This window comes from Anguilla rostrata, chromosome 5 (assembly GCF_018555375.3).
Source record: "Anguilla rostrata isolate EN2019 chromosome 5, ASM1855537v3, whole genome shotgun sequence".
Lineage (NCBI taxonomy): Eukaryota > Metazoa > Chordata > Actinopteri > Anguilliformes > Anguillidae > Anguilla > Anguilla rostrata.
Window position 1 is genome coordinate 8,348,191 of NC_057937.1, and position 27,899 is coordinate 8,376,089.

Sequence of the window (27,899 nt, forward strand, 5' to 3'; positions counted from 1 at the left end):
GTTTGAGGGGGAGGGAGGAGAGCGATCTGGCATCCCAGCCACGTCCATTTTGTTCTGAAGTGTAGTTTCTCATCTGAAGGACGATGTGTTTAGCTGAGAGAAGTTTGTCACCGGATGCGTGTGAGGCTGTTTCCCTACTTGGCTAATCTCGGACGCTTTAATTGCCTGTGTTGCGATGTGATGCGATGAGCTGAATGGAGCGGAGCGGGTGGTTTTGTGGCGACACTGTCGGCCCGTCGGCATCTCGAGCGCGAGCGCCGTCTCCGTGGTAACGGCTAGCATCCGAGTCCTTTTGCGTCCTGTGGCAGCTGGCGCGTCCTGGGCAGCGACGGGGACACGGAGCGGGAGCTGGACTCCAGCCCGGGGAGCGAGGGCAGACAGAGAGCGAGAGAGAGAGGGACAGAGAGAGAGAGAGAGCGCTCGCAGGGCAGGCACAGCACAGACACTGTACAGGTGCACAGACCAGAGAAAGAGAGGGAGTGTGTGTGTGTGTGTGTGAATTTGTGTGCATATGTGTGCACGTATTTGTATGTGTGTGTGTTTGTGTGTGTGTGTTGAGGGCCCTGAATGTGTGTCATTCATGCTTACTGGGTATCAGCTACTGACAGACCAGTTAAAGGGCCCATGATATCATTACTGAACACAGCTGCAGGTTCCGCAGTTGTTCTCGCTCAGGCTCATGCTGTTCCTCTCGGGGGCTGATCCGAGTGCTTCTCTCCCCTCCGTGTCACATTCAGGTAAAGAGGAAATGGACGCCGAGAGCCAGACGATGAGAGGACTGTGTGCTACTCTAACCAAACCCCGCCGCTGCAGGAACACAGCACCCCCCTCAGACTGCAGAGCGCTTCTGGTCCCCACAAGGATCGCATGTACACGGGACGTACACACAATACACACACACACACACACACACATACACACAATCCACAATACACACACACATACGCGTACCTACACATATGCACGCAGACTACACACACACACACACACACTACACATACATACACACACACACACTTCCTTCAAACCCCCTACTCATGATGTAAGCTGCCTTCAGCAGAGGAGAATGGGCGCACAGGGGAGAGCATTTGGAGTGGTTCGCCTAAAGGTTTAAATGGATTTTTAAAATATTGGCCTCAAATGAATTGCTTATCACAGTTTTAATCCGGTTTAAAGTTACTTATTCAATCTCAGATTTGGTTTTCTGTCTGAAAATGTTTAAGGGGACGTATTATTGTGGTTACCATTTATTTTTTTATGTTATTATTTGCATTTGTAAATAGCAGTTTACATAATGGTAAACTGAGCATCTGAGCCATCAGTGAATTTCCGAAAGAACGTGAAGCCAAATACTAGTATGTGTGTTGGGTACGTATTCGGGTATGTGTGTTTGGTACGGATATGGGTTTGGGTCCGTGCGTTGGGTACGGTTGCGGGTACGTGTGTTGGGTGTGGGTGTGGTTGTGTGTGAGGGTACGGCTGTTGGGTACTTGTATGGGTGTGGGTGCGTGTGTTTGATACGTGTGTTTGGTATGTGTGCGGTTCGTGTGCATGGGTTAGATACGTGTGTTTGGTATGTGTTCAGGTGCGTGTGTTGGGTACGTGTGTTTGGAATGTGTGCGGGTGTTGGGAACATGTGTTTGGTATGTGTGCGGGTGCGTGTGTTGGGTACGTGTGTTTGGTATGTGTGCGGGTGTTGGGTACATGTGTTTGGTATGTGTGCGGGTGTTGGGTACATGTGTTTTGAACGTGTGCGGGTACGTGTGTTGGATACGTGTGTTTGGTACGTGTGCGGGTGCGTGTGTTGGATATGTGCGTTTGGTACGTGTGCGGGTACGTGCACAGGGCTGTGTTTTAGCACACTGGGCTCTATGGTGCAAAGCAGTTCACCCTGTCGTAGGGCAACCTTCCAGTCTCTGCCTGGTAAAATACTGGCCTGCTCGAGCATGTGATCGAATGCGCTGACTTAGCCCCCTGATCCATCCAGAAACCCAGCCAAACGGACAAGAAACTGTCCCACCCTCCAGACACCGGCTCACCCAGATTGATTGACTGCTTTTTATAAAAAAATCTGTTATCTCGGACCACCCAAAATGTGTGTGTACTCACTCACCCCATGGTTTTACCTGTTTATGGAAGGGGCAGAGGGACAAAAAGCCTTTTCAGGAAACGGGGTGGAGAGAGACTCTCGATTTGCAGACGTCTGTCTGTTTGCTCTTCTACATCGGTGGCTCCTTCTCGATCCTGTCTGATCTGCTGTCAGTCTGCCCAGCGGGATCCTCCCTTGTGTTCAATGCAATTAGCTCTTCACCTACATTGCAATCGACTGGGGAAAATGGGGGGGAACTTCCTCCAGCAGGTTATTCTTCCTTTCTATTAAGTTTCCTTTTCAGAGGCCTTTATTAACATAGTGCAGATTTTACATTTTTGTAATGAAGAGGAAGTGTACAAAAAGAAATGTCTACCCCCCCCACCTCCTTCCCAGAGGGGGGAGGGTTATTAATTACCACAGTTATCTATTATGCTGAAAAAAAAAAAAAAAAAAAGATTTTCGATAAATATTTTAAAAGGACGGATTTTAGACTGCCACTCATATTTGACAGGTTTAAAAACAGTTCAGGACTGTTGGCATTTTTAAGGATTGGAAAAATGTTTTTTAAGACATTTGAACTTTTCTTTCCCGTTTTTGTTCATTTTTAGTGAAATTGCATATGTTGCATCGATTCAAGTTGTTCCTTTTTTTTGTGTGTGTAGATGTATTTGGCTGTTTTACACATGATCATATTTAATTTCGATATGTTTTTGTTTCCCTTTTTGCAGAAAATAAATGCTTTTAGACGTGAACTTGTGCTTTCCTGGCCCGCCTTAGTGCTGCTTTCACCTGCTGATGCATACACAACACATTTAGGATTGATTTAAGCATTATTTATGCATTTAATCACAGTGTGAGCAGGGACCCTTGGATTGTTTCAGATGGTGTAGAGGGCTACAGTAGATTCGCTCTAGAGCAGTGGTCCCCATACTGTGGATCGTGACCCATTGGTGTGTTGAAATGGTTCACGGGGTACATGTGGAATAAAACAGTGTATAGCTGCACAAAACACTCCAATGATATTTATGGCAGACAAATGAAACTTATTACACTGGTTACACTGTGCATGCAGTTGCCCTGATATACGTTAAGACATTATTTCCACGTTAACCCGTTGTAAAATGAAATTTATTCACTCGTCATGGGCTGGGAATTTTTTGGAACCCTTGATCTAGAGGATTATGAATTGAGATGCTTGGCCTGTTTTTATCATTAAATCTTGGGCTTAAACTCATTTAGTTGATCGTTTTACACACACGTCTGAAATCTGCAGTCATTTTTTAGTAACCAAAATGACCATGGATTCCAGGTCTATTTAAAGAGTGTTGTGTAAGTAAGCAGTATGCATTAGTTGTTCTGTCTGGGGTTATTACAATTCCAGCAGGAACACTGTAGGGGTAAAAGAACTGAGTGGAATTGAAGATTTTGCCCAAGCCGATATTTACCATACTAAAATTCCTAATACTGACAGAACCTTAAAAGTGCTTGATTTTGAATGGGGAATATAAGGTCTTCATAGTGCTTGGACTTTGAGTGATTGAAGGTAACGATGCAAGTATTTAAATTCTCCAGTGTCCATAGCAAGGCGTCACGTACAACAAGAAGTCAAACGGAATTTTTTAAGGGTGATGTTTTTCCCCAAACAATCTTCTTGCAATACTAGCTACAGTGTAAGAGCAGAATATTTACTACCTGAAAGTGAAGGCCCTATTAACATCATTTGTTTACAAATAAGGTCCTTAAAATGTAATTGTCCTTGGAGTTCCTGGAAAAGCCATGCATGAGAAATACAACACGGCATGTGGGACTAAATTGAGTGGATCGTCTAAAACTGAAGGGCAAGTCCAGTGCGGCTTCCACTGCTGTTCCGAAAACACACTGACAACCACATCCGCTTTATTTTCATTTTCCATGTTTTTTTTTAATAAAAGAAATATGACAGTTTGACAATAAATAACCATGCTGTGTACGGCTCATCAGAAGATGTAGAATAGAGAAAGGGGGAGGAAGGGGACAAAAGATCGGCAAAGGTGTAAACTTAAGTCCAGGCGGGAAAATGAACGTAAAACCCTACTTTTCGTGCAGTATTGAATGTAGTGAAAGAGGAGGAAGACAGGAAGAAAATCCATTCTTTTTTTCTTTTTCATTTTTTTTTTTTTTACAAAAAAAGTTCAGCCATCAATGGTGCATTCTAAGATGTTAGCTGTTTTTTTTTTTTTTTAAACATGAAAAACCACTGCTGTATGTACAAGATGATGGGGAGAGGTTCGGGTTTGAACCCTCAACGAAGCCCCGCTGTTGAACTCAGGGGGGGGTGGGGGTTGGGCGGGCACAGTGTAAGGGGGAAGAGTGTAATTCTGTCCATCGTCTGGAGTGTGGGACATGGACAAAGCCATCTGGAGCCACAGTGTCAGCTTGCCCCTTTCTAATTGGTTACTCTTCAATTGCACGAGTTCTGCGGTTGCCAAGATCAACCAGTAATGCATTTTTCTTTTTTTTCTTTTTTAAGTTATTCAAAATTCTGGAAAAACTGCAATGCAAGCTGGAATGAGTCTCGGCCTAAAGCTTTTTTTCCTTTTTTGTGAACGGCAGGAAGATGGTCTAGTAGCTCACTATGAACATACAGTACTCTGCTACCTTGCTGCTTCTGACAGCGAGCTCATTTTTTAAATCTAATACAATCGGTAACAAAAACAACAAAAGCAATCTGTTTTCTCCCAGTGCAGTGAAGAAGCCTATCAGAAGTAGTATCAGCTACAGCATAACATTTAAAAATCAAGAATGCTGTACCCATAGCAAATGGCATAGCTTTATATACAGTAAAAAAAAAAAACTTTTCGCCTTGGGTGTGTTTAATAAGTAGCACTTATTCACCACAGAAAGAATGAGGTTGACTAACAGACCCAGTTGAATATGGTTTACCCCTTTTGAATTTTATTTTCCATAATTACCAGTTATGTAAATTAAAAAAATAAAACCCTAACCCTATTCTGGAACAGACTGTTTAACAGTTTGGATCAGGAATGAGGATTGTACCTGTATGATAACTGGTTACATGAGTAACATTTACTGCAGCTGTTGTTGGGACCATGAGGCCAATAAGATACTTGGGTCCGATTCAACAGTACCACCAAGTGTGCTGTCCTTCATCTTCAGCAAAAAAAATAAAGAAAGTGTGGCATGGTTTCATTAATGGTAATGACTTTCCAACCTCAGAATTGCGGATAAAGTTTAAAAAGTCACATCAGTTAAAAGTTTGGAGTAAAGAGCGTTTCACTTAAAACCGAGAACCCATGCAGTAACTTTTATTACTCTTCTACGACGGTGTCAGAATTTAGTGAGAGCGAACGGAGGCTTCTTAACGAGACCCTCTGGGAGCGCGGTCGCCACGCAGCCCCGTGCTGGCGGGCGGGAAGCCGGAACGGTTGCGGAGGGAAGCAGAAAGGCTAAGCGCTAATCCCTGATTCAGCACATCCCCATCAGTGACGAATACGAACCCCCGAGCAGCCAAAAAAAAACAACCAAAAAAAACTACTCCTCTAAAAACTCCGCCGTGCTCCGCAACGGTGACATTTTACGCTTTCCGTCGGATGGACAAGCTAGCGCCTCAGGGTACTGAACGCTGGGACTGGGGAGTAAATTTAAGCTGAAGCCACTCCTCTCTGGGTCTGACTGGGATGGCACAGTGCCCCCCGCCCCCCGCCCCCCCGTCCCGCAGGCCAAACTGCAGGGCCTGGAAAGGCTGGGGGCCAACCCCACGGAACAGGGTCCTGTGTTCGGGGCCGCGAGCTCGGCTTGTCGTTCAGAGGCCTTTTGTTATTTTTAGCCCCCGAGTGGATCACAGCCCCGCGGTCCACTCGAGCCCCCGCTGCCGTCGATCCACAAGAGACACGAGCACGGGAACAATCGGCGCACGGGGCGAGGGGGTCGACGTTTCTACGGCAACCGGAAAGGGAGGGAGGAAGCAAGGGTACTTTGTGGGGGGGATGGGGGGGGGGTTGAGAGGTGAGGGAAAAGAAACTGCAAACAGGATATGAAGAGTATACGAAGAGTTCCACTCTTCGTTTTATGATTCACTGAATTTCAAGAAAGAAAAAAAAGGCATTTAAATGACTAATAATACTGTACAATCCAACCTGTATACCTGTACAAGTGGTGCAATGGGAAGAGGGGAATCCGTAATACAAACATAGCATTAATACATACGGCCTTCTCTTCCAGCACGTCATCTGGCCCAGCGGATCGATGAGGTTTGAGTTTGCGTGTGTTGGTACAAACGAGTATGATATCAGTGATTTTCTCCCTTGTTCAGGAAAACTCAAGTTTTTCAAAACGGACAATGTCGTCCGAGAGTAGCGGGGGGTGAAAACCTCTTCCTGTTCTTGACCAGCAGAGCCAGAACCTGCCATGCAGGTGTTGAGGCGAGAGCACTGGTGAGCGCCACACGTACAGCCGAGCTGACCCCCCCCCCCCCGCCGACCCCATGACCCCCCGACCAACGGCACACAGGCCCAATTTAACCCAATGAGTGTACACCGTACAGCTCCACAGCCAAAAAACAAAGAAACTTCCGGAAACCTTTCACAGGACCTGACAGCATTTGCCATTATACATTTGTCAAAAATAAACCTATAGGCCACGTTTTCTTCATCATTATCATCATTCATAAGCACAGCTCAGATTCAAGGTGATTTTACAATATTACGAAAGAAAGTATTTTCCCCATGTATTTTCTTTTTTTTAATTTACACAGACTTTAATACCTTTATTTACAGATGAACTTTTTTGGGTGCTTCAAAAACATTTTCACACCCCAGTCTCAATTTTCAGGATCGTATCGGATGCGTTTCATTCGCTGTTTTTTTTTTTTTTTTAAAAGGGAACGTATATGTATTCTTTAAAAAAGTAAGAACCATAAATCTGGAGGTAAAATGGAGGTGCTGGAGGAGGGCCGGGACTGCACTACAGGTACTGAACTGTAGTCGGGAGGAAAAGTAGTATTGGGGGGGGGGGGGGGGGGGTGAGAATTTGGCCGAAATGAAAGAGATAGAATTGGGGGGGGGGGGGGGGGGGGGGGGCATGTGGACTGGGGCGGTGATTTGGGTGGAGTGTTCAAGCCTAGTGACGCAGCCTCGGAGGGTGGACTCAGTTGCTAAGCAGCAGCTCTGTCGCCGTCTCCACGTCCCACGATTTCGAAGACAAGGCCACTATTACTGCGTTCTGGGGAGAGAGAGGGGAGACAGCGGGGGTTACCACGGCCGCACACGTGCTCTGCATCGTCCCAGAACACACCTCCCAAAAAGAACCATCCCCATCCACTCAGAGTAACATGCCTGGCCCACATATCCCATGTGCGTGCATGTGTGTGTGTGTGTGTGTGTGTGTGCGTGCATGCGCGTGTCTGTGCGTGTGTGTGTGTGTGTGCGTGCATGCGCGTGTGTGTGTGTGTGTGTGTGTGTGTGTGTGTGCGTGCGTGCGTGCGGTGCGGTGTGGGGGAACGGACGCACTCACTTTGTCGAAGCCCATGGCGCACAGTTTGTCTATTTTGCGGGTGTATTCGGGACTGGAGACGGGCGCGCCCGCGTACACGTGCGCCCACAGTCGGGCCGTCTGTTTGAACATCTCTGGGTTCTGCTTGTACTGGAGCGGAGAGGCGAGAGCAGGCAGAAGCAGCACGCGCAAACAGGTCAGTGTGCAAACAGCACTCATACGCAACAAATCTGTACGTACGCTTTTTACTTTAAGGACACCGACATGGACCCCAGTTTATTTATCACACTCTAACAATACTGAACAATGTATATGAAAATACACTACAGGTGTTGCGTGTTCAAATGCAGTCAATGTATTCACAGGACTGGGACAAAAATCGGAGAGGCCCAAAGGCACGGGTACGCCTCCTCACACTCACACACACACACACGTTCACCCGCACGCTCACACGAGCCCGCACTCATTAGACAAAAAATAATTCGCTGCATCGCACGTTAAGAGTGAGGCCAAGCGTTCCTCGCACCTGATTCGCCACGACTGCGTCCTGAGGGTCGTCTGGCTCCGCTGCCGCCAGCAGAGCCTGTAGCGATAGCAGCACCGTGCGCAGCGTCATGGCGGCTGCCCTGGGGGGCGGGGCCAGAAGGACAGATTCAGTCTCAGTGCGGCGCACTGGTGACTAGAGTATTAGGATAACTGGCCTCCTGATATTTAGTTTATTAAGAGTACTGGCCTTCTGATATCTAGAGTATTAGGATAACTGGCCTCCTGATATCTAGAATATTAGGATAACTGGCCTCATGATATTTAGTTTATTAACAGTACTTGCCTTCTGATATCTAGAATATTTGCATAACTGGCCCCTGATAACCAGCACCATTTGGATAACTCACTACCTGATACCTAGCACATTCAGATAACTCAACATCTGATATCTAACAGATTTGAAAAACTGGCCCCCTGATATCTAGCATAATCAGATAACTTGCCCTCTAAAACCTTGCATATATGGACTGGAACAGCACTTGTAAAGTTGGCACCCAATTTACAGTGATCCTCCAGCGTCCCACCTTGACAAGCACTGAGATTAATTTTACTGGTGGACCCCACTCACCACTGATCTTTAAGAATGTCCAAGCATATCGCCCCAGTGACCGAGCTGATGTTTGGGTGCCATATCTTTGTAATAAAACGCACCTGAAAGAGAGACAGATTTTGAGGGGGGGGGGGTGTCTGAACGTCAACCAGATAGACATGCTTCACTTAAGTGTGTATCCACTTACTGCTAAATCTAGTCTTTCAATGACACCTTCGAAAAAGCCATTTATGCCATACCTTTGGAGGGTTAAATGGATATGTTTCAGGAATCTTTATTTCTAGTTGATATCTGCCACCTGCAAAAAGAAATAAATATTACACGATGCAGCAAAAAGGTTCCTTGAATGCCACTTTTCCAGTCCCGTTCCATAATAACCGACTCCTTTTTTTGAAATGCGGAGATATGCTCTGTGAATTCTTCATATGCCATTATACTTTCAACTTGCTCTCTACTGAGTTCTGCCTTGTGAATTCAGCACAAAGAAATCTTTCCAGCAAGCAAGCTGCAATTTACGATTCTGTAAAGCACACTTTCTGCAGCTGTTATATCTCACCAAAATTAAACAATCAATATATGAAAATATATATGCCTCCCCCTAGACAAAAACAACCCGGGGGGACAACCACACAGAGGATCACGTAATCCATTTAGGCTGCGATCAAAAAGAAACAAATTATTATTATTTTTTTGTTTTTTACTAAAGGCAACTAAAGGAGACTGAATTATAAATGTGTGGTCTGCTTTGCATATTGCAAGCATTTTGCAGATGAAGGCATGTTTTTCCTGAAATGGGGCTCCATTAACCGAGGTTGGGTAAAAGTGGCCCCCCGTCGCTGTCCGTCAAACAAGTGGGGGGAGGAGCTTGGTGAAATCCTGGTCCGCCCGTGTCTGACGTGCGATGGTGCCCCACAGCCATTACCAGACCTGGGGCGGGCGGGGGTCCTCACTCGCGGGTGTCTGGGTCCGCTATCTCCCCCTTCAGCTCTGTGAAATTCTCGTCTACCAGGTCCACCTTTATCTGATTTTTGCTCGTCTGTCGGAAAGAAAGAGAGGAAGGAAAGAGCCGAGCAGAGTCAGTGGAGCCGCGGCTCTCCAGGGAAACCGCCATTTCAGAAACGACGCTCCGCTTTCATAGTTACGCATTACAAATGGCCCACGGAAACAGCCGATCTGCTGGGAAATTTCACGAACACAACACAATCAATGACATAACAGTGTACGCAAGCACGTACTCATTTTTATTCGATAAACTTTTCTTTTGAAAAAGTGCTGCTCGTACAATAAAATCTACCGGTAATTTACATCAAAGTGTTATACATTCATTTGCTACCTGTGTGGAGGTGCACCATTTGATTTAGAGGAATTGCTAAGGAGATCTCCAAACAGGCAAGCAGGAGAGGCCGGGGCTCATCCTGCGATGGCATTAATGCAGTGTCTGAGAGCACAGTCTGCCATCACTGGGAGGCACTGCCAGCTCTGGCCGGCAGCCCCGCGGAGCAGAGCCGAAATGGCGTAAAAGGGGTGCAGCGTTGCCCGAGGAAGGAGGGACCTCAGTCAGCAGCGTGTCTCACTGCTCACCAGCGCCCCCCTCTGGTGAACCAGGTGCTCACGGTCTGCCTGCACAAGATAAATGTGTGTCTCTGCCAGCTTGACTGGTGGAGTGAAAAGAGGCAGCGAGCTGGCACAACCGTTTCGGAGTCAGCGTTCTCTTCACCTGACAGAGGAGGCTACCGCAATGAGCAAGAATGCAAACACACAGCCACAGACACAGGCACACAGGCCATTCCGAATTGGGGGACCCTCATATCAGAATGTCTTAAAGCGCTCAAACTGTTTCGTAAGAGATCTTCACACGCAGAACCGCCAGATTTAACACACCGCCATTGGGAAATGAACTCAACCCGCGCACGGTGATCCGATTAACCAGTGCGAGACCGTAGCAGCAGCACATTTCAAACCCCCAAGAGAGTCAGTGCAGGAGAAAGAAAGGATAAAATAGTAATGAGAACGAAAAGAGGCAAACTAGATAGCAGTGTGCAGAGTATTATGAAGAAAAAAAATCAGTATTTACAAATCAATGCGTGTGGAATCCATAACAAATTCCCAGAGTTTTAGATCGTTACCGACTGGTAGAACGACACGGTCCAGTATAATTCCACTCTGACGGAGAGAAGGTCACGGTATAATAACTCGCCTTCCTATGACTGGATGCCAAAATGAATATTGTGCTAATTAAATTCCTGCTGAAGAAAACGAGCTGGATTTCAAGTGAACGGAACAGAAAAACTAGCGGTGGAACGCTTCATGGAAGGATGGCATCCTGAAGTTAACATGGGGCTTAAATGCAGCCTGTAAAGCCAGAAATAGTCACACCTTTAACATTTTCAAAAAGATGGCAAGAAAAACATACAGAAGAGTCAAATCAAAAGAAAAAGTTCAGTTTACTCATATGCACCACCTTCCACACATGCGCTGCAAAATAATAATAATAATAGTAATAACATCACCAGTACACTCGTTAGTCTAATATTCATTGGAGGCTGGTTACAGCAGACAGGAAATGCCTGGAGACACCAACTGCCAGTGTTATGCACAGAGCCTAAAAACATGCTACACGTACACTGTAAAATGCAACTTCTCCTTCACCTTGCATTCCCAGACTCCTGCGGCACAACCTGCACTAATGCTTAGCTCCAACAGGCGGAACAGAGCCCAGCTGGTGTGCACTCAGCCTTCACTGAGACGTCTACTGTTTCCGTGTAAACACCGAATTGAATTTAAATCTAGAGACCGCATAAAATGTCCATTCTCAGCAACAAACTGTTGCACCGACTGTAAATCCATGCATTATAATAACTGTTGCTGTCAATTCTTACTGTTGCTTGATGAACGTGTAAACAGGCATACTCAAATTAATATACACGTGCACGTACATCCCTTTTCCTACTAAATCAACATTGTACTCATTCTTTCGAGTAAAGTGGTGACATTTCTGTATTCAAAACTGTATTCACAATGGGCCAAGTGCTTCGGTTCATTTAGCTCACCCACCATGTAAAATAAACAACGAAATTCCTTGTTCAACACATCTTCTGGCTGCTCGTCATGTTCCACTTTCATCGCCTGCTTTCAGTATTGTTGCGGTCTTTCTTTTTATCTTAATCATACTCATTTCCCTTTTTACTGGCGTCTTCTGCTGTGTCTAGGCCACAAAAACATACACTAGCGTGACTTGCAAATGGGCGAGAATAAAAAAGGAAAATTAAAAAATGAAGTGTAAACAATTATGCTGTTGTCAGGTGAGGTTGAGAGGAGGGCTTATGCCAAACCATCCATCTCAGGATCACAGCTTACATCCCTGTAATGTACTGTGTGAGAGCCCTCTCCTTTTCGGGGCATTTACCAATGTGTTATTACAGACTCCATCATGTGTTCAGCACTGGAAAAGCGATTTGAGCAAACAGGTCAGGAATTACATGGGCCAAACTTTCAAACTCTTTCCGTTAAAACGTAAAAACGCAAATATAAAAGGAATACATTTCTCATTTCTTTCACAACTTTTTTTTTTCATAAATGCATACATTCCATGTATACTGGGTACTGAATAAAAATGCATAACTTTGTACAGTAGCATTCTCTTCCAAACACCTCATTCTCCTTGATCTGAATGATGATATTCCTGCCTTACATGCTGAACAATAATGGACAGCCCTCACCACTTCTAAATAATCCCAGTCCAACTCCTATCAGGTTTTACAAAATGTTAATTTGGGTTTCCCACAACACGGAAGAAAAAAATTGATACACTTCGTAGCTTCCAATGAAAAGCCAAGCTGAATGAGTGTCTGCCGTTTTCAGATAAATTTACGAGAGACGGCGAGACAGAATGCGGTCACCACTGCTGGCCTAGATGTGGTTACACACACCCCGTCAAAGAGGGACACACACACACACATCACAGACACTCAGAAGTCAATTAAATCATCATTTCACCCATTACACTAACGCTACAGCACAATCCTACCATGCCTACTAGACGAGGGACTTTCCATTGAGGCTAGCCACCTGTACGGGGCAAATACAGACTCTGAAAAGCAGCTCATGTCACAAAAGGGCTTGGATTCCACGGACCTCTATACAGCACCCAAGCTGCTGGAATCCTATGCGAGTTGCATTCACACTACAAGCAAGATGGCTCTGCAGTTCCATTCCACCATTTCAATGTCCACACACTCTCCTCATGAACCACAGTTCACACTTCTACAACAGCATCAGGTGAATTTCACAAGTACATCAAGGGGCCATCAGTCGTCACCGTCTCAGATGTTAACCAAGATTCCTTTGAAAATCCTACACTGTAGTTGACGCTTGGTTTATCCAGTAACGCATGACACTTGTGCTTGGTCCTCCCACTATCCAAAAATATAAGGTTATATATTTTTTTTTAAAAGCCATTGAGCGATATGCAATTGGACAGCCTATCAATTAAACCACTGCTACCGTAAATCTTCTTCAACTGATGAATACCGCAGAAGATAGCAATTTGGAGAAAGCACACTAGACACCACTTTCTGCAGAAACCTCAGACTACATGTAGAACTGACAATGAAGTGCTTTGCATATTCCAAACCCTTCAAACAATGTGATACACATGAAGCATCCAAATATTTCCATATTCTGAGAACTTGGACCCAAAAGAATCAGGTCCTTATAATCCGTGTAAACAACCAAGGACAGTAACTAGACTTGTACATTTAGAGATGCAGTGAAAGAGTACTTTACATGCATTCGGGTAAAACGGCTATACCCGCGCGTTAAAACTAAAGAAAGGCGGTTATCTAACCACTGCACTGCCACTTAAAATAAAATAATAATAATTCTTTAGTACAGGTAACAGCAAAGTTATGCTATGAAGACTACTACTGCTACTACCGATTTCTTCCAACTAATTCGCTGCAGTCTAACTGGCTCAGGTTTAGCCATCATACTTATTTCTACATGCTGCTTGATGTATTTGACGCAAAGTTCAGAACTGACCACGGCCCAGTGCCCAACCACTGCTTGCTAGTAAGCGGTTTAATAATCTAGTTTAAAAAGCATTATGGACAGCCGTCAGTTACTGAACATACATTGACATCAAACATCTGGAGTATAACGTTGGCTAGTCAGCTAGCAAGCTGTCAAACTGGCTTAATCGTGCTCAGGTGACAGCTAGTTCTCAAACAGCTCATACTGAAATATGTTGTAATGGGGCAATTGTTTGAATACTTGTTTAGCGAACCACCAACAATTATTTAGATATATTGATCTTTGACACGGTTTAGCTAGCCAGTAGATTTGGTACCATTAACGTTCGTTCCCAAGCCACCGTACAATATCAGCCATCTATCTGGCTGAGTAGCGTGCTAGCCAATATTTTCTAGCTTGGTTGACTGTCACGATTTGCTGGCGAGGTGATTGGCGTTACCCACCATTGTAGCAGCAAGAGCAATTGATTTACTTTTTCAAAATGACGCTTTACCTTTAGAAAAAGACTGACATATCCAAATAGGCTAGCATGACAGCAAGCAATCAGCCAGCCAGTTACAAAACAGTCACCTGAAAAAGACCTGTAGCTAACGACAGTGGTTCTGTGCTAGCCGTAGCCACCGGTTCGAGCTACTCAGCCTCCACTTTGTCGTTAAACTGTCAAGAGTCGTAGCTTGCCAAGTTCGTAAGATACGAAGCTGGGTCCAGCTGGCACTGCTAGCTAACTAACATCGCATTGCCAATCTCACAAAATGACTTGTGCCTGCGATCGAAATACCTTGTCCCGGCCTAACTACTATCGCAATCCTCGGTATTTCCTGCACAACTGCATGTACCCCTCCACACCAAGAATAGGAACTTGCCTAACCACGGTCGAGATGACATTACCTCTCCGTCCCGTGGGCCTTCAGTGCTTCTGGTTGACGTTATGGCTAACCTAGCCTGCTAGCTTCTCTTAGCTAACGTTAGCTAAATAGCCTATTTAAAAATCCCCAACGACCGCAGTTTGCCAAGTTAGCAAGCTAACATTAGCTTGCTAACGTTGCATGATGCTGGATTACTAACACTGCATTACAACATCGCCTGTAAGGGGAATAAAATGGCAAACCTCTTCGCTTTTTAGAACCTCTTTGAACTCCCGTTTGATCCTCTGGACTGCGATGTTGGCCATGATTTTGCCGTCCCCGGTCTGTTGCTGTTTCCTGAATCAGGCCTGCCTCGGCTGTAGCTTCGCTCAGCTTCAGACTCGGATCCCGCACACTCTCTCGCTCTCCTCCTTTTTCACCTTTTTTTTTTTTTTTTTTTTTACAACAAAAACACAGACCCCCCCCCCCCCCCTCAAATATAAATGGCGGTCTTCAAAGCATCCACATCGTGCTGTATGGGGAAATGATACTTAGAAAATTGTTGCACGCCAGTAAAGCTATTTGTTTTATTTTGCAGAACAGCTGCATTGTGATTTATTATCCTCAATACCGTGCTGTTCTATAATAATATTGCCATGTGTTTTGTCTTCCACATAAAGGCTTCAGTAATCCGTGTATTTGTATTAAAGTTTGTTTCTCGCAATGTACTGACTCGCTGTATTTGTATAGCCTATATAATTTCGTATTATTTGTGCATTTCTATTTCATCAGGCCATCGTTTTGTTTTGTTTCTAGTAGTCACATTCGTTGCAATCGTGATTTGAATCACGTTCCAATTTGTCTGAATAACTTTTGCCTGCATTTGGACATGACTCAGTAACCACTGTATAGAATTTCCATTGTAATCGAGCGCCTTTGTGATTCCTGTCATGTGTTTGGCCAACTTGAATATCACTGTACATGCAAACCAGCGATGGAAGCTCAGGATTTTTCCCTTTGTTCAGCACAAAACACAAGTTTTCTAGATTTTTTTTTTTTTTTTTGCATAATTTGTGGGAATTGCAGGGTTTTTTTGAGTACTCCATTGAATTAATGAAAAGTTTTCAGCAGTTTGTATTGTTTTCAATAGTGTTTAATCCTGTAGCTTGTAGAAATGGACAAATAATTTTAACAAAAATGTATTATGCTAACCTAATAAGATTTCAGACAATATGTGAGTCCTAACGAGTGATGCCTGTTGTCCTGATCGCTGTTGTGGACCTTAACCCCATATAAACAGGAACAGTTCATTAATTCAGCGATACAATATTTTAGCCCTTTACAGATTTATTAACAGTTCATTGAGTTAATTCCTGTCCTTTTACCCTTAAAACCAGTTTTTCAAAAATGTATAAAGAATACAATGAGCATTAATATGTGAATGTAATTGATTGACTTTTGGAATTGTAATATTTAAATCATACAACCCGATAAACCTTGATATTTATAGAAAAACACCATAATGGTACCACAAATAACTACTTCTCTGGCTTGAATGACGCATACAGAATGTTGCAAAAAAAAAAAAAGAAGCAAGGTCGATAAAACCTTAATGCTGTTAATCTCAAGAATGATAAACATAACCATTCATTTTTCTTATTGTCATTAGTTTTTTGGCATATGTTCCACTTCATCTATTTCTATTGTGACTAACATAACTTTGTTACATTTAGTAGATACCATTGTAGAGTACAAAACTAGAAGCAAAGCACCAAATGAAAATGTAATATACACAAAAATATTATGACTGTTATAAATTATATTTAATGACTGCATACAGGATATCAAATGTAAATCCAACCTAAGATCTTTTTTTGAGCCAATTATAGGCTGTTAGTTAGTTAGTTTACAGTCAGCAATGTATGATATTTCCATTAAGACTACCAGGGAGTTTCAAGAAATACCTTCATTTAAAGCATCAATGGGCCAATGAGACAGAATTAAGACGAGCAGATCCTATAAATTAGCCTTTTCAGATTGGGGTTTCTCTATGCCACATGGGGCATTGGAAACAAAGTGGGCATTCATTGTTAAAACTACAGGTCCCTCTTCACCTGAATTCCCATTGGTGAAATGAATTCCCAATGGACAAAATAGACAATACGTATAAAGAGGGCCTAGAGGACACTTCACAGCCTCCTTATTCTTAGCATGTAGTAAATAATGTCTTTCTTCCAGATACAACATTAATTTTGTGATTGGTCGGCAAGAGCTATAGGGAGAAACTAAGCCAATCAAAGGCCAGAGGGCGTTGCGTCTGCGAGGAAACGACTGTTCTTGGTGATTTATTTTGGAAACCCGGATCTCTCGCGTGAAAAATGTGACGTGGCCGTTTCATTTGTGTACCAAAACACAGACGGCGCAGCAGCTGGATGCTTGGAATTACTTGAGCACCGGATGAGTGTGTGTTGGCTGTGTGATTTAGGTTGTATGATTAGACTTTGCAACGGGAAGCCGTACTTGAAGGGGTAGCTTAAACGGAACTCAGCTGGACCACATTTGCTCGCCAGTTGACTTTTTAAAAATACGGATCCACAGTTGCATTCATAATTCGTCGAGTAAGTTGTTTATTTACAATCTAGCTAACTGCTAATTCTTCGTGTTCCTCATAGGTAGCTATACAATAGCCTAGTCGCTAGGAAGCCATTTGTGTTGTTTCACAGGGATTGCCTAGATTTCAGTTAAAAAATAGTCGTGTGTTGTCCATGAGTTTGCTCGTTAATGTGTTCGTTTGCTAGCCAGCTGCAATGCAATCCAACGTTAGCTTGCAGAAACCACAACATCGGTGTTATATCATTAGCTTTGTGGCTAGCTACGCCGCGTATGCAAGAAAACGTAATATTATAACCAGAAATTTTCTTCGTGGAGTTCTAACCAAGGTATCTAGCTTCGTTCAAGTCTTTGTTCGTAAGGAAATGTAGTGGTTGTCTCCTGACTGCATTTCTGTCGTGAAGATACAAGATAAGTTCTATCTTCTGCTTTTTGGTGGCTTGATAGACTGCTAACGTCACGGTGGGTAACGTTAGCGTGGGCGAGCTAGCCCGATAAATAGCTAGCCCGAAGTGTCAAAATTGCAATCAGACTCATGGGATGGGTGATGGCTAATGCGACTGATTATCTGCATTTTGCCCAATCAAATCATCAGTAAGAGTTTGGATTTGGTTAGGGATCCACCTCGTATCTCTTGTATATATTCGATTGATTTTTAGTTAATTTGAAATCCAACTTTAACGGTTGTATTGCTATTAGGCTATTTGATGCAATCGAATGAGTGTTAAAGCATAATTTTAAAGCAAGTGAACAACGAAGGCCATATAGGAATATAGAAAATATAGACCTATTAGATTTCATGGCGAAGTCTAACCTGACTTTGCAAACAAGAACCGTCTACAACGCAAACAAAAACCAGCCTATTTGCCCAGGTGTTAATATGTGTGCATTGTATGCTATATCTGACATTCTAAATTTTTATTATTCGACGTCCAATTTTTCTTCCAAACATTTCCAAGAAGTGTGTTATGTACAGTGTCAGTGCTGTAGGCCTACTAAGAAAAACAAGTTCCGAGCCTTTGTGTGCAGACATTTCTAACCACGTCTACTCATCAGGGGGTCGTCGAGCAGGCCATAGTGAACAGACAGGTATTCCCGTCATCCTTGTAAGCCTTTTTGTTGTAATTATGGGGCTGCGGCACCAGCCAGACTGATAGGCTATTACTCAGAGACTGTAAAACATAGGTATTCCTTCGCTGTCTATCTGTGAACGGCGGCATGTGTTAAGAATTTAATCTGGAGATACCAACCTCCTCGAGAGAAAGGTACCTGCTAGATTTTGTTCTTCGGTTTATTGCGATTTCCTTTGTTCTTTTCTTGTCTTCCTCGGGTGCTCTCTTGCATGCATAACCAAGTTATATTAAGTTGAACATATTGTTTAAGGCGTGCAGATTTTCATGAAAGCATGATTGCGGTTTCCGTTTTAAATTGCCGGTCACTGTATAGCTGGAGTTGTATTTGGAACTCTGCATTTAAATCTGCATATTTGCGTATTGTTATTTTACATTTAAACATGAATGTGCTTTTTGACGTGCTTGCCACATTCACACCGATGCAATGGCCTCTCCAATGATATAGCCTATTCTGATTTTGATTTCCACAGCGTTAGTCTGTGTTGGCTATTAAGTGACGTGGCGGGCGTACATGCACCAGCCACAAACCTTTTCAAGTTAAGGGCTCTCCTCTCCTTTTCTCAAAGCACCATGGCACTAGTGTGTTAAAAACTTCGCCGGCGTGACAGCCACGTGGGTAAACGGGGATTTGAAACGCGTCTGCTCGGGGAGTCGGTGTCTGGCTCCGTGCTCTGTGGGTGTCAGTGGAGTGAGCACTTTGGAATTCCGCGAGGGGCCTCCTTCCGGCAGCAGCGGATTGTTAGTTTGCAGTGAGGTCCGGAGGAATGGGTGGCTTTTCATACGCAGCTTAAGCTTGTGGACAATGTCGCGAGACTTGTTCTGCTGGCTGTTTAGCTAATCAACACACACAAGGACAATATTTTTTAGACAAACATCCAACAGGGAATCCCTTACCTCTTGAGTGCTTATAATGCAAAGTAAATTCGTTGTAACTTGACAATTGTAATGGCCAGTTTATTTTCTGGCTTGTCTGAATTGTCTGTATGGGTGTGGAAGTCTGTCATTTTCAGCCCAAGGTCTTATGTTCCAAACAAACAGAGCATTCTGTGCATGTGTAGGAGGACATGACTGTTCCTGGACATCCTGCTGCCATTCAGTCCTTTGCTGTTGTTTTTTTCTTTAACCTGAGAACACCTAATGTAGATATGGTTGTGGGTTAATGGGTTTGTAAACTGAAGATCGCACGTACAAATCTAACTGCGCAGCTGCAAAAAGAAACATGTTCTTAAGCGGTGGAGCCCCATTGGGGTTGACCGTGACGTTGTTTTGCGGGTGTTTCTGACTGTGCTCCTGTGTTCTCCCCTCAGGACTGACTGCGCAGACATGGCGGAGGGAGGCTTTGACCCGTGCGAGTGCATCTGTTCCCATGAACACGCCATGAGGAGACTGATCAACCTGGTGAGGCACCTCATCCTGGAGTCACTTTCTTTCGCTCTCTCTCCCTCTCTCTTTCTTTCTCTGTCTGTGTCGTCAGGCACCTCATCCTGGTGTCTCTTTCTTTCACTTTCTCTTGCTCTCTCTCTCTCTTTGTCCTTTGGTCTCTTTCTCACTGTCCTTCTCTCCTGGGAAAGAGTAAAGAATCCTGTAGGATGCCCAGTTCATTGCTGCCTCTTGCTCAGTGGACAGGGAAGGGAGAGACATGCTTCAGAACAGAAGCCGACTCATAAGTACATGTATATGATGTATATTTCTTTTAGTTTCCTTATGTTATAGGTCACTGCGTTCTTTTTTCAACATACCCAAAAGAATATCTTCTCCTGTTTAGTTCATTTACGTTTTATTTAGTTATTTAAATGGACTTTGTGGCAATTCACCTGATCGTTTTCGGAACTTTCTGCCATTTTTTCAGCAACCCTTCTTTAAAATATCTTTGATGTCAGGAGAAAGGCACAGAGGCTGGATGGGACCCTTCCAGGGAATAGCTTTGCTTAACAATGTGAATGAGAAATTTACATGTACTTTGCTTGTGGTGCAGCAGTGAATTTATACTAAGGGCTTCAGCTACCGGGGTGAATCTGGAGAGAGAAAGTCCAGCGGATTTAGATTCTCCGGCAGTTTATTGCAAGTGCTTGGGAGCGGAGAGCAGCTGATACCGAGGTCAATGTTATGATTCCAGCTGCTGTTCTCTCAATCATAGGTTACAGTGAGTTATTATAGATGACCAGTATTTAATAATATGTACATTATGTTTTTAAATGCTTTCCCTCACCTTTTTATCCCCAATTTGGAATGGTCGTTTGTGCTCATGCTGCAACGCTCCTCACAACTGTGGATTCGGGAAGACGTAGACAAGCATGTGCTCTCCTCAGAGGCGTGTGATGTCAGCTGCCGGTTCTTAAAACTCTGCAGTCTGCCAGTCAGGTTAACACGGATATGAGTGGGAGGAATACCCTTCATGCGGAACGCGGCAGATTAACTTGCGGACAGCCGGTGGACCGGCGGGGGCTGCTGGTGCTCGGAGAGACACTGTTATGGCCGCCGACTGCGTCATTCTCATTCCTGCGTGTTGCGAGTGCCGGTTCAGCCAACTGTAGGGCTGCTGCAACCAGTGAGACACCAGTAACATTTAAATTCTCTAAACAGTGATTGGTCAGGGTGGGTTTAGTAATCGTGTTGCTGGGCAATTATGCACCCTATGGAAGGGGGAGCAGTGCCATCAAACTGCAAAAAGAACTCAATAACTCATGAATAAGACGTTAATATATATACATACTGAATGTGTTTGTGCTAATGCTGTTCTGCGTGTGATTTTTGTCATTGAGGGTAGCGGTTTTTAGATTCGGGATCTCTGTTGCAGGTCTGTGTGTAAGGGAGTGTTCAGACTGTCCTCCCTGACACTGCTATCTCTTCCAGGGCCCTGGCTCAAGGACGTTCTGTTAGGTGCTGATACTGGTTCATGAGACATGGATGCCGAAATGACACGTTGATTGTGTGCTGCACAATGAAACATTCGTAGTAGTTGGTTAGTCTTAAAAACACTGTTCATTGGTTATATAAGCTCAGTGGTTGTGCACATGTATTATGTCCATTATTTCGGGAATAATGTAGCATTCCGGTAATAGTCGGGTCATTCATAGAGTTTCAAATAACCATTGAACACTATTGTTTAAAGCAGCCATTTCCTACTAGAAACTGCAAGAAAGGCTCCCTAACACTCGGAGGGAAAAAAAAGATAAGAGGAAGAGGAAGATAAGCTTGCATGACGTGTCTTGATGTACATGCCTGTAGTTTAAATAAACGCTGTATTCTGTAGGAATTAAGATGCTGTCTTTGTTTGTCTTGTGGGCAGTCTATGCTTGGCTGCACCTCTGTGATAACTCTGGAGACTGTTGGCCTGGAGAGAGGATCATTGGTCAGTGAGAGCAGGAAGTATAGCCGGTAAGCTCAGATGGCTGTTAGGTTTCGCATGGCTTTGTGTGCTTTTACACGTTGGCAGCGGTTTGGGTGCGCGCTTACTGACGTGTGTGTATGCGATACAGGAAATGGGTCCTCCTCGCTGTCCTTTCTAAACTCCATAAAAGGGAGAGTGTTGACTTTCGTCTGGATGGTCATGCGTGAATACACAGTACTTTATTGCACTGGCTATTTGTCACACGCTTGTTTGACACCCCTGGGAGAGAGATGCGGCAGTTCCGGGAGTGCACCCACACCAGCTCGAAATGAAATGAACAAACACCTTCACCCTTCCCCCCCCCCCCTCACATTTTCCGGGCGAAAACAAAAAACTAAAATAACGAAGACGAAAGAAAGCAAAACTGAGCAGCAGCTTTTTAGCTCGCCACTCCTAGCTGGCCCACTTTTCAGCTGGCCAGCTCCTGTAGCTTTTCAGCAGCGGGTTTACTTTCCTTTTGTGCTCAGACAAATGAAACTCAAAATTTGCTCTCTTGATGCGAGCTCCCAGTCTCAGCCTCAAACTGTAGAGAGGAACACGCCTTTAAGCACACCTTTGAAGAGTTAACTTAATCCAGGTGTGCATGGTCTCTCCTGAGTCCAGTCCGCTTCTCTGGCAGATCGAATGCCACACTATTGTAACATTGTAACAGTGCAAATGGTTGTTTTTTCCCCCCTTCTATTCATAGCATTTGTTCAATTCACACAGTTTTTTTTTAAACAACTTGTTTTGTCACAACTTGCATAGGTTGAAACCGATAGCATAGATGTTTTGTCTGATGAGGAGATATTTGATAATGTAGCAGAGATTTGCTGGTGCTTTTGGGGTCTTATCAAATTGTCTCATTCCTGACAGTTCTGTTTGCTTCACTAAAGCTCTCTGTCACCCTGTGCTTACGCAGTACAAAATACAGTAAAAATTTGTTCCAGAAAGTCAGGGACAGTATAAAAATTCCAGTTATTCCTCCCCCCCCCCCATAAAAAACTGTTGACAAGAGCAAATTTGACGAGAGTTTGGGCAAATTAGGAAGAGCCAGTGGGTTGAATGGTCAGTGTCTGTACTTTGACCTGAAAACAAACCTCTGGTTGTTTTTCTTGGGTGGTATATTTGTATTCAGTACATGGTAACACAAATACTGAAGAGTTTGGTACATAGCACCATTTTTTCTGTCAGCGTATGGATATGGGTATTGTGACTTTCAAGGTGATTACAGTCATGATAAGTTCTCAAAATCCCTTTTATCATTGTGTGCCTGACAAAGTGCGCCGGGTTGCCTCGCATTAATCCTGGAATGGTAACTTTATAACAGTGACACAAAGCACTTGCAGTTAAATACACTTTGGAATGCATCCTGTTGGGGCTGCCGGGTGGCTAATCCTGTTAAGGAACTGTTTTATCGCGTGGATGACCCCACAGTCTGGTACTGAATCCGGACTGAGCCTGTGTGGACTTTGGCTGGCATCCTCACAGAGTGACGCCTGATTGGTTGGTTTGTCGTCCGGAGAGAGAAAGCGGTTTAGTCAGCTGGAATGACCATCTTCTGTCACTTGCCAGGAACCGGTATATAACCCACCGTCTTCTTGCTAAAGCTGCAACTGAACTTGCTGTGTGAAATAAGTAGCGGCTTGACGTTGCAGGCTTTGGAGAGAGCTCACGCTTGTATGCTCTCTCCCAAATTGATTGCGGAGGTTGCAGCAATGAGCATGACTGGTGAGTACGATTGGCCATTCCAAATTGTGAAGAAAGTGGAAAAAGCACATTTAAAAAAAAAAAATTAAAAAAAAGAGTTGTTGTAGTGACTGTAATGATATAACCATTTATTCCTCCCTGCCAGCAGAGGGAAGCAGAGGCCATGGAATGTAGAGTATAGAATTCTCAGACCGGTAGCTTTGCTGTGCATGTGTTTTTTGGAGAAATTGCTTGCTTCGTTCTGATAAATGTTTCAAGCTTGATGACAGTATACAAATGCCTTTTCTTTGTGTTTGTCAGCTGAGGCAGTCCCAGTCTTACTGCACGGACACGGAGTGCCTTCAAGACAGTAAGTATTCAGAGCAGATTCTGCACTAAAATCACTTTCATTCTTTAACCATCATAGTCATTATGTATTTGTCCTTATATTGACTTTCTTCTAATGGAGAAACGCGCTATTGCACACAAAAGAAATAAGGTTGAAAATTGTTTACGCTTTATATGCTATTTCCACCTGGTGCTGTGTCCTGTTAATAAAATGCCTACCACTCACTTTTACCCAAAAACTCTAATTCTCTATTATCTGGTCTATCTTGACAGCCACATTAACTGTATTATTATCTACTAGTTGCTACCACTGTAGACATGATTGTAAACCTAACTGTAAACCAAAGTCTCCTACGTTGTATCGCTCGGCCTTCTCCCTGTAAAAGTCGAGCCGCTGGAGATAAACGCCAGGTGGCTAGCTCTGCGGTTAAGCGCTGATAGTTGTGCAGGAGGACAGCCCTAGCCGCCATTTTAAGAGCAGTGAAGGAGACCCCTGTTCGCCCACAGTGCCGGGCCCCAGTTCCTCCGCAGCCTCGGACCTGACCGTGCCCATGATCATGCTGGCCTGGGTGGTGCTGGCCCTTGTCCTCTTCCTCCTTAGACCAGCCAGCATGCGGGGCCCCGGGGCCACAGGAAAACCAGCCAGCCCACACAACGTGTGTGACCCCCCCCCCCCCCCCCCTTGGTGCTTGGGGCCCAGTGTCCTAGAACAGCAGTATGAGGCGGGGCAGGTCCCCTGGGAGGGTGGGGTAGGAGAATGCCTTCAGGCTCACTCAGGAGTGCTTCAGTGACGGGTGTCATGATGTTCTTGAGTGAATCAGCAGTTTCACCCTGTCTTCTCCACCTTATACTATGACAGGCTGTAAAAAAAATATGAGTTATTGTATTGGATGCATTGTTCTTGGCTTGAAAGGTATGCTGTCAAGCCTCGGGGTGGGACAGTGAGAAATGGGGCAAGGCTTTGTGTCTGGCTCTGGGCTTGAGCTGGCAAACCCTTTGAGACAAACGATCCTCCTCCTCCTTCCTCAGAACCGTGACAGAGAGCCACCCGCCCCGCCCGTGGACTAGCCCTGGAGCTGGACATCTGAGTTCCAAACGGCCAAGGTTTTGACGTGACCCGATCAGCTACTGTGACTCGGATGTTCTCCTTCACCACCTCAATTCGTTTCAGTTCTCTCACATACTGCTTGTCTGTATTCAGTTGTCTGTTTTTTTTTTTTTTTTTTTTTTCTCCCCCCCCCCCCCCCCCACAGGTAAAGTGGGTCTCACAGTAGATCGCTGCGTTCGGAGGGCATGTTTGGAACCGAGTGATTTGTTCCAGGTGTCCTCTGTGCTACTGCAGCTGAATTCGGACTTTTCAGAAAATGATTGTGTCCACAACCAGTCGGGTGGAAGGGGAAGAGAGACGCCAAATCTAAATCGGTCCTTTTATGGCATGGGCGGCTCAAACTCAACATTCCATGAAGGTGTTAATGTTATCGCTTACTCGCTGACTTCTTAAATAATCTTGTGTTTGGACTGCAGCTGAATACTGTGCTGGAAATGAAGGTGAGATGCAAAACAAATGTGCAATTGAAAAAAAAATAGAATAATAAAAACTCAGTTTGAATGTCCCTTCAGTGGCCAAAACCCCCCCCCCCCCCCCCCCAATTAGTTTTTATTGGGCAGAGTCAGGCTGATTTCTAAATGACGTCTGTTGTGAAATGGAAAGATTAAAGCTTGCTTCTAGCTGGGCTCGGTTTGTGGTTCCAGGGTTAAGTTGTTGGCTTTATGTTGTCGCGGCAGTTGGAGGGTTGACAGCTGTATTTATCTGGTTGCCTTACATTGCATTTGCCATGTGAAACCAGAAGGGCGTTCTTGAGTGCCGTGCTTCTAATAAGTGGGCTAAAATAACATCGTGTACAGTCACATCTTGTGTGACTGGTGTCCAAGGCAAACAAGATCCATACCTGCCCAATGTCTCCATACTTCATAGGCTCTGTACATAGACTCTAAAGGCTGAGCTTCACCATGCGATAGGGCAAATAATTCATAAATGGTTATATCTGAAATGATTAATGGTCACAATCTATATTGATATATACAGTACCTCTATTTGGGCATCCATGATGTTTACTCAGTGCCTTGCCTGAATTTGGTCATGCTGCTGGTTACATTGCTAACTGCAATTGTGTCCTATTTGAAAAGGTTTCACCTGCAGGAAACCCAATGTTGCCCGTAATAGCAAGTATCGGTACTCATTGTGTGACATTACGGATATCTATCATTTTCATTGCTTGAACTTAAGTCCAGGCACATTCTTTACTAGATCAAAGTGGCTTCTTTGCCAGGATCTTGTTTCCCTCAGAAATCTTAGCGTAATGCATTTGTGCTTTAAAGATTAATTAAAATGCGCCCCCCTCCCTTTTCCTCCAATATTGCAGCCATCACAATTCAAATTCTGTCGGTAAGGTCATTTTTTCTGCCCAAACATGCACCTTGTTTTATGCATATAGTGTAATAGTTCTGTCTTTGTGTCGGGTTAAGTTTGTGCTTTAGGCCGTGATTGGTGTATTGTGCAGTAGGTTTAACATTGGGGTCCGGCTGCAAAAAAACTGCAGATGTTCAGCTTCTCTGTTTAAGAACGGTTGCTCTGACCCTATTATCTGTAATGACTTCTATTGGGCCCATGAAGAGCAGAGGGAGAACACCTAACACAATAGTTTTTTTTTTTTGTATTGTGTGTGCACACGCATTTAGAAAAAACTTTATTCAGACAGAGGGGGTAAAAGATAAAGGACTACATCGGAGAAAGTGTCATGGCGGGAATCGAACCGCTGCTCGTGTGGGAGGATTCGCATACCGCTCGAGTCGACCACCCTATGGACTACGTCACTTGGTGAAGCGGCAGTTTTTTTTTTTTTGTTTTTTTGTAACCAATGTAACCAGTTTGCGGCAGTGCCAGTTGTGAAGTTGAAATTATGCCAGTAAAAACATTGACCTGGTATTGCGACAGACATGCCCTTTCACGCTGTTTTTCTTTGAGGAGAGTTCTGACGAATCTGGTGTCTTCATTCTTTTCCCTATACAGGCACTTAAAAGAAGGCTTGGGTATGAACTGGCCAAATTTGTGGACTTCTTTCACTGTAGTTTTAGTGCCATTTAAACTGTCCCTTAACACTGTACTGAGTGATTAAAAAGAGCGATAAAGGGCTTCAACTATGCACTTTTCTTAACTTTGAATAAATATAAGTAATACAGTTTGTCTTGGTACAGATTGTGCGTCAGTTTATTTCTTTCTCATTATTTTGTGGTGAGTTTATTCATGTTTAAATTCTTCATTTCTTGTGGTGGACATTTTCTCATGCAGGACAGTACAGGCTGCTGCTCCTGCTTCTGCTTATTTTAAATTTACATTGCATTTTATGTTGGTGACTTGTCTACTATTTTAATTACTCTGTATGTGAATATGGCTCTGTTTTACTGACAGGTTTTAACGAATTTGATTTTTTTCTCAGGGTTTAATGTTGAATGAACTACAACTGCTGTAATTTCTGTTTGTGAATACATATTATAGCCTTATAATATGTCGTATCCCAGTTTTTTGCTGGCATCCCATGGCAACTAACGAAAACAAGGCAGCGTTTAAAATACACATGGAAATTAATTGGTTACTTTGGGAGTGGCAGCATATCGTACAGATGTACAATATACAAAGCCTTGAGCTATGAGAGTGGTTGAGCAACTGACTGAGTCTAGTACGTCAACTCATTCTAGGTGTGATGAGAGCAAAAATGTAAAGCAAGCTGGGCGGGTGATCTCGTACCCATTATAGGCTAATAGAAATTGAACGGTTTCCACTTTTCTGTATGGCCACCGTTAAATGCATCCTGTATGTTATTGGCCAACAGCTCTCTATTTCTAAATGCAATAAGAAAATATTTTGAAGCAAACTGGTATTAATTAATGTGTCCATTCCATCACTTTAAAAAAGAATATTAAAACATGCATTGTTATGAAATGGAAATGCTGAAAAATGAATGTTATTGATAAAATATCATTGTTTGGGTCATATTAGCGATTCCCTTCATCAGGATGGTATTTGTGTATTTTGTCAACAACAACAAAAAATTTTTAAAGATGTACTTGGTTTAAATTATTTCACATTGCTGACAACTCAGGAGTCCCTTGCTTGTGTCTGCCCGCGTCACTATGA

At 43.9% G+C, this 27,899-nt stretch overlaps 2 protein-coding genes and 1 long non-coding RNA gene across 4 annotated transcripts; 2 read left to right on the plus strand and 1 right to left on the minus strand.

Moving 5' to 3' along the window:
• Nucleotides 1–2: 2 nt before the first annotated feature.
• On the plus strand, nucleotides 3–2,844 carry LOC135254640 (uncharacterized). Its single transcript, XR_010329939.1, has 2 exons — nucleotides 3–453; nucleotides 738–2,844. It is a non-coding gene; the product is annotated as an uncharacterized LOC135254640 (long non-coding RNA).
• Nucleotides 2,845–4,220: 1,376 nt separating this feature from the next.
• ube2kb (ubiquitin-conjugating enzyme E2Kb (UBC1 homolog, yeast)) lies at nucleotides 4,221–15,034 on the minus strand. Its single transcript, XM_064334972.1, is given in 7 exon segments — nucleotides 4,221–7,312; nucleotides 7,604–7,732; nucleotides 8,109–8,208; nucleotides 8,697–8,779; nucleotides 8,918–8,976; nucleotides 9,606–9,714; nucleotides 14,818–15,034. Coding segments are annotated over 7 exon segments (618 nt in total). The 5' UTR covers nucleotides 14,881–15,034; the 3' UTR covers nucleotides 4,221–7,237.
• A 1,889-nt stretch (nucleotides 15,035–16,923) lies between these two features.
• On the plus strand, nucleotides 16,924–26,946 carry smim14 (small integral membrane protein 14). Of its 2 annotated transcripts, XM_064334969.1 has the most exons (6): nucleotides 16,924–17,172; nucleotides 18,221–18,253; nucleotides 19,605–19,695; nucleotides 23,678–23,726; nucleotides 24,212–24,360; nucleotides 24,734–26,946. In XM_064334969.1, the coding sequence occupies exons 3-6, from the start codon at nucleotides 19,621–19,623 to the stop codon at nucleotides 24,770–24,772; spliced, it is 312 nt and encodes a 103-aa protein (XP_064191039.1). In that variant the 5' UTR covers nucleotides 16,924–17,172; nucleotides 18,221–18,253; nucleotides 19,605–19,620; the 3' UTR covers nucleotides 24,773–26,946. The 2 variants fall into 2 exon arrangements, with proteins under 2 accessions (XP_064191039.1, XP_064191037.1); XM_064334967.1 differs by lacking the exon at nucleotides 18,221–18,253 and having other exon boundaries at nucleotides 16,927–17,172.
• Nucleotides 26,947–27,899: the final 953 nt, after the last annotated feature.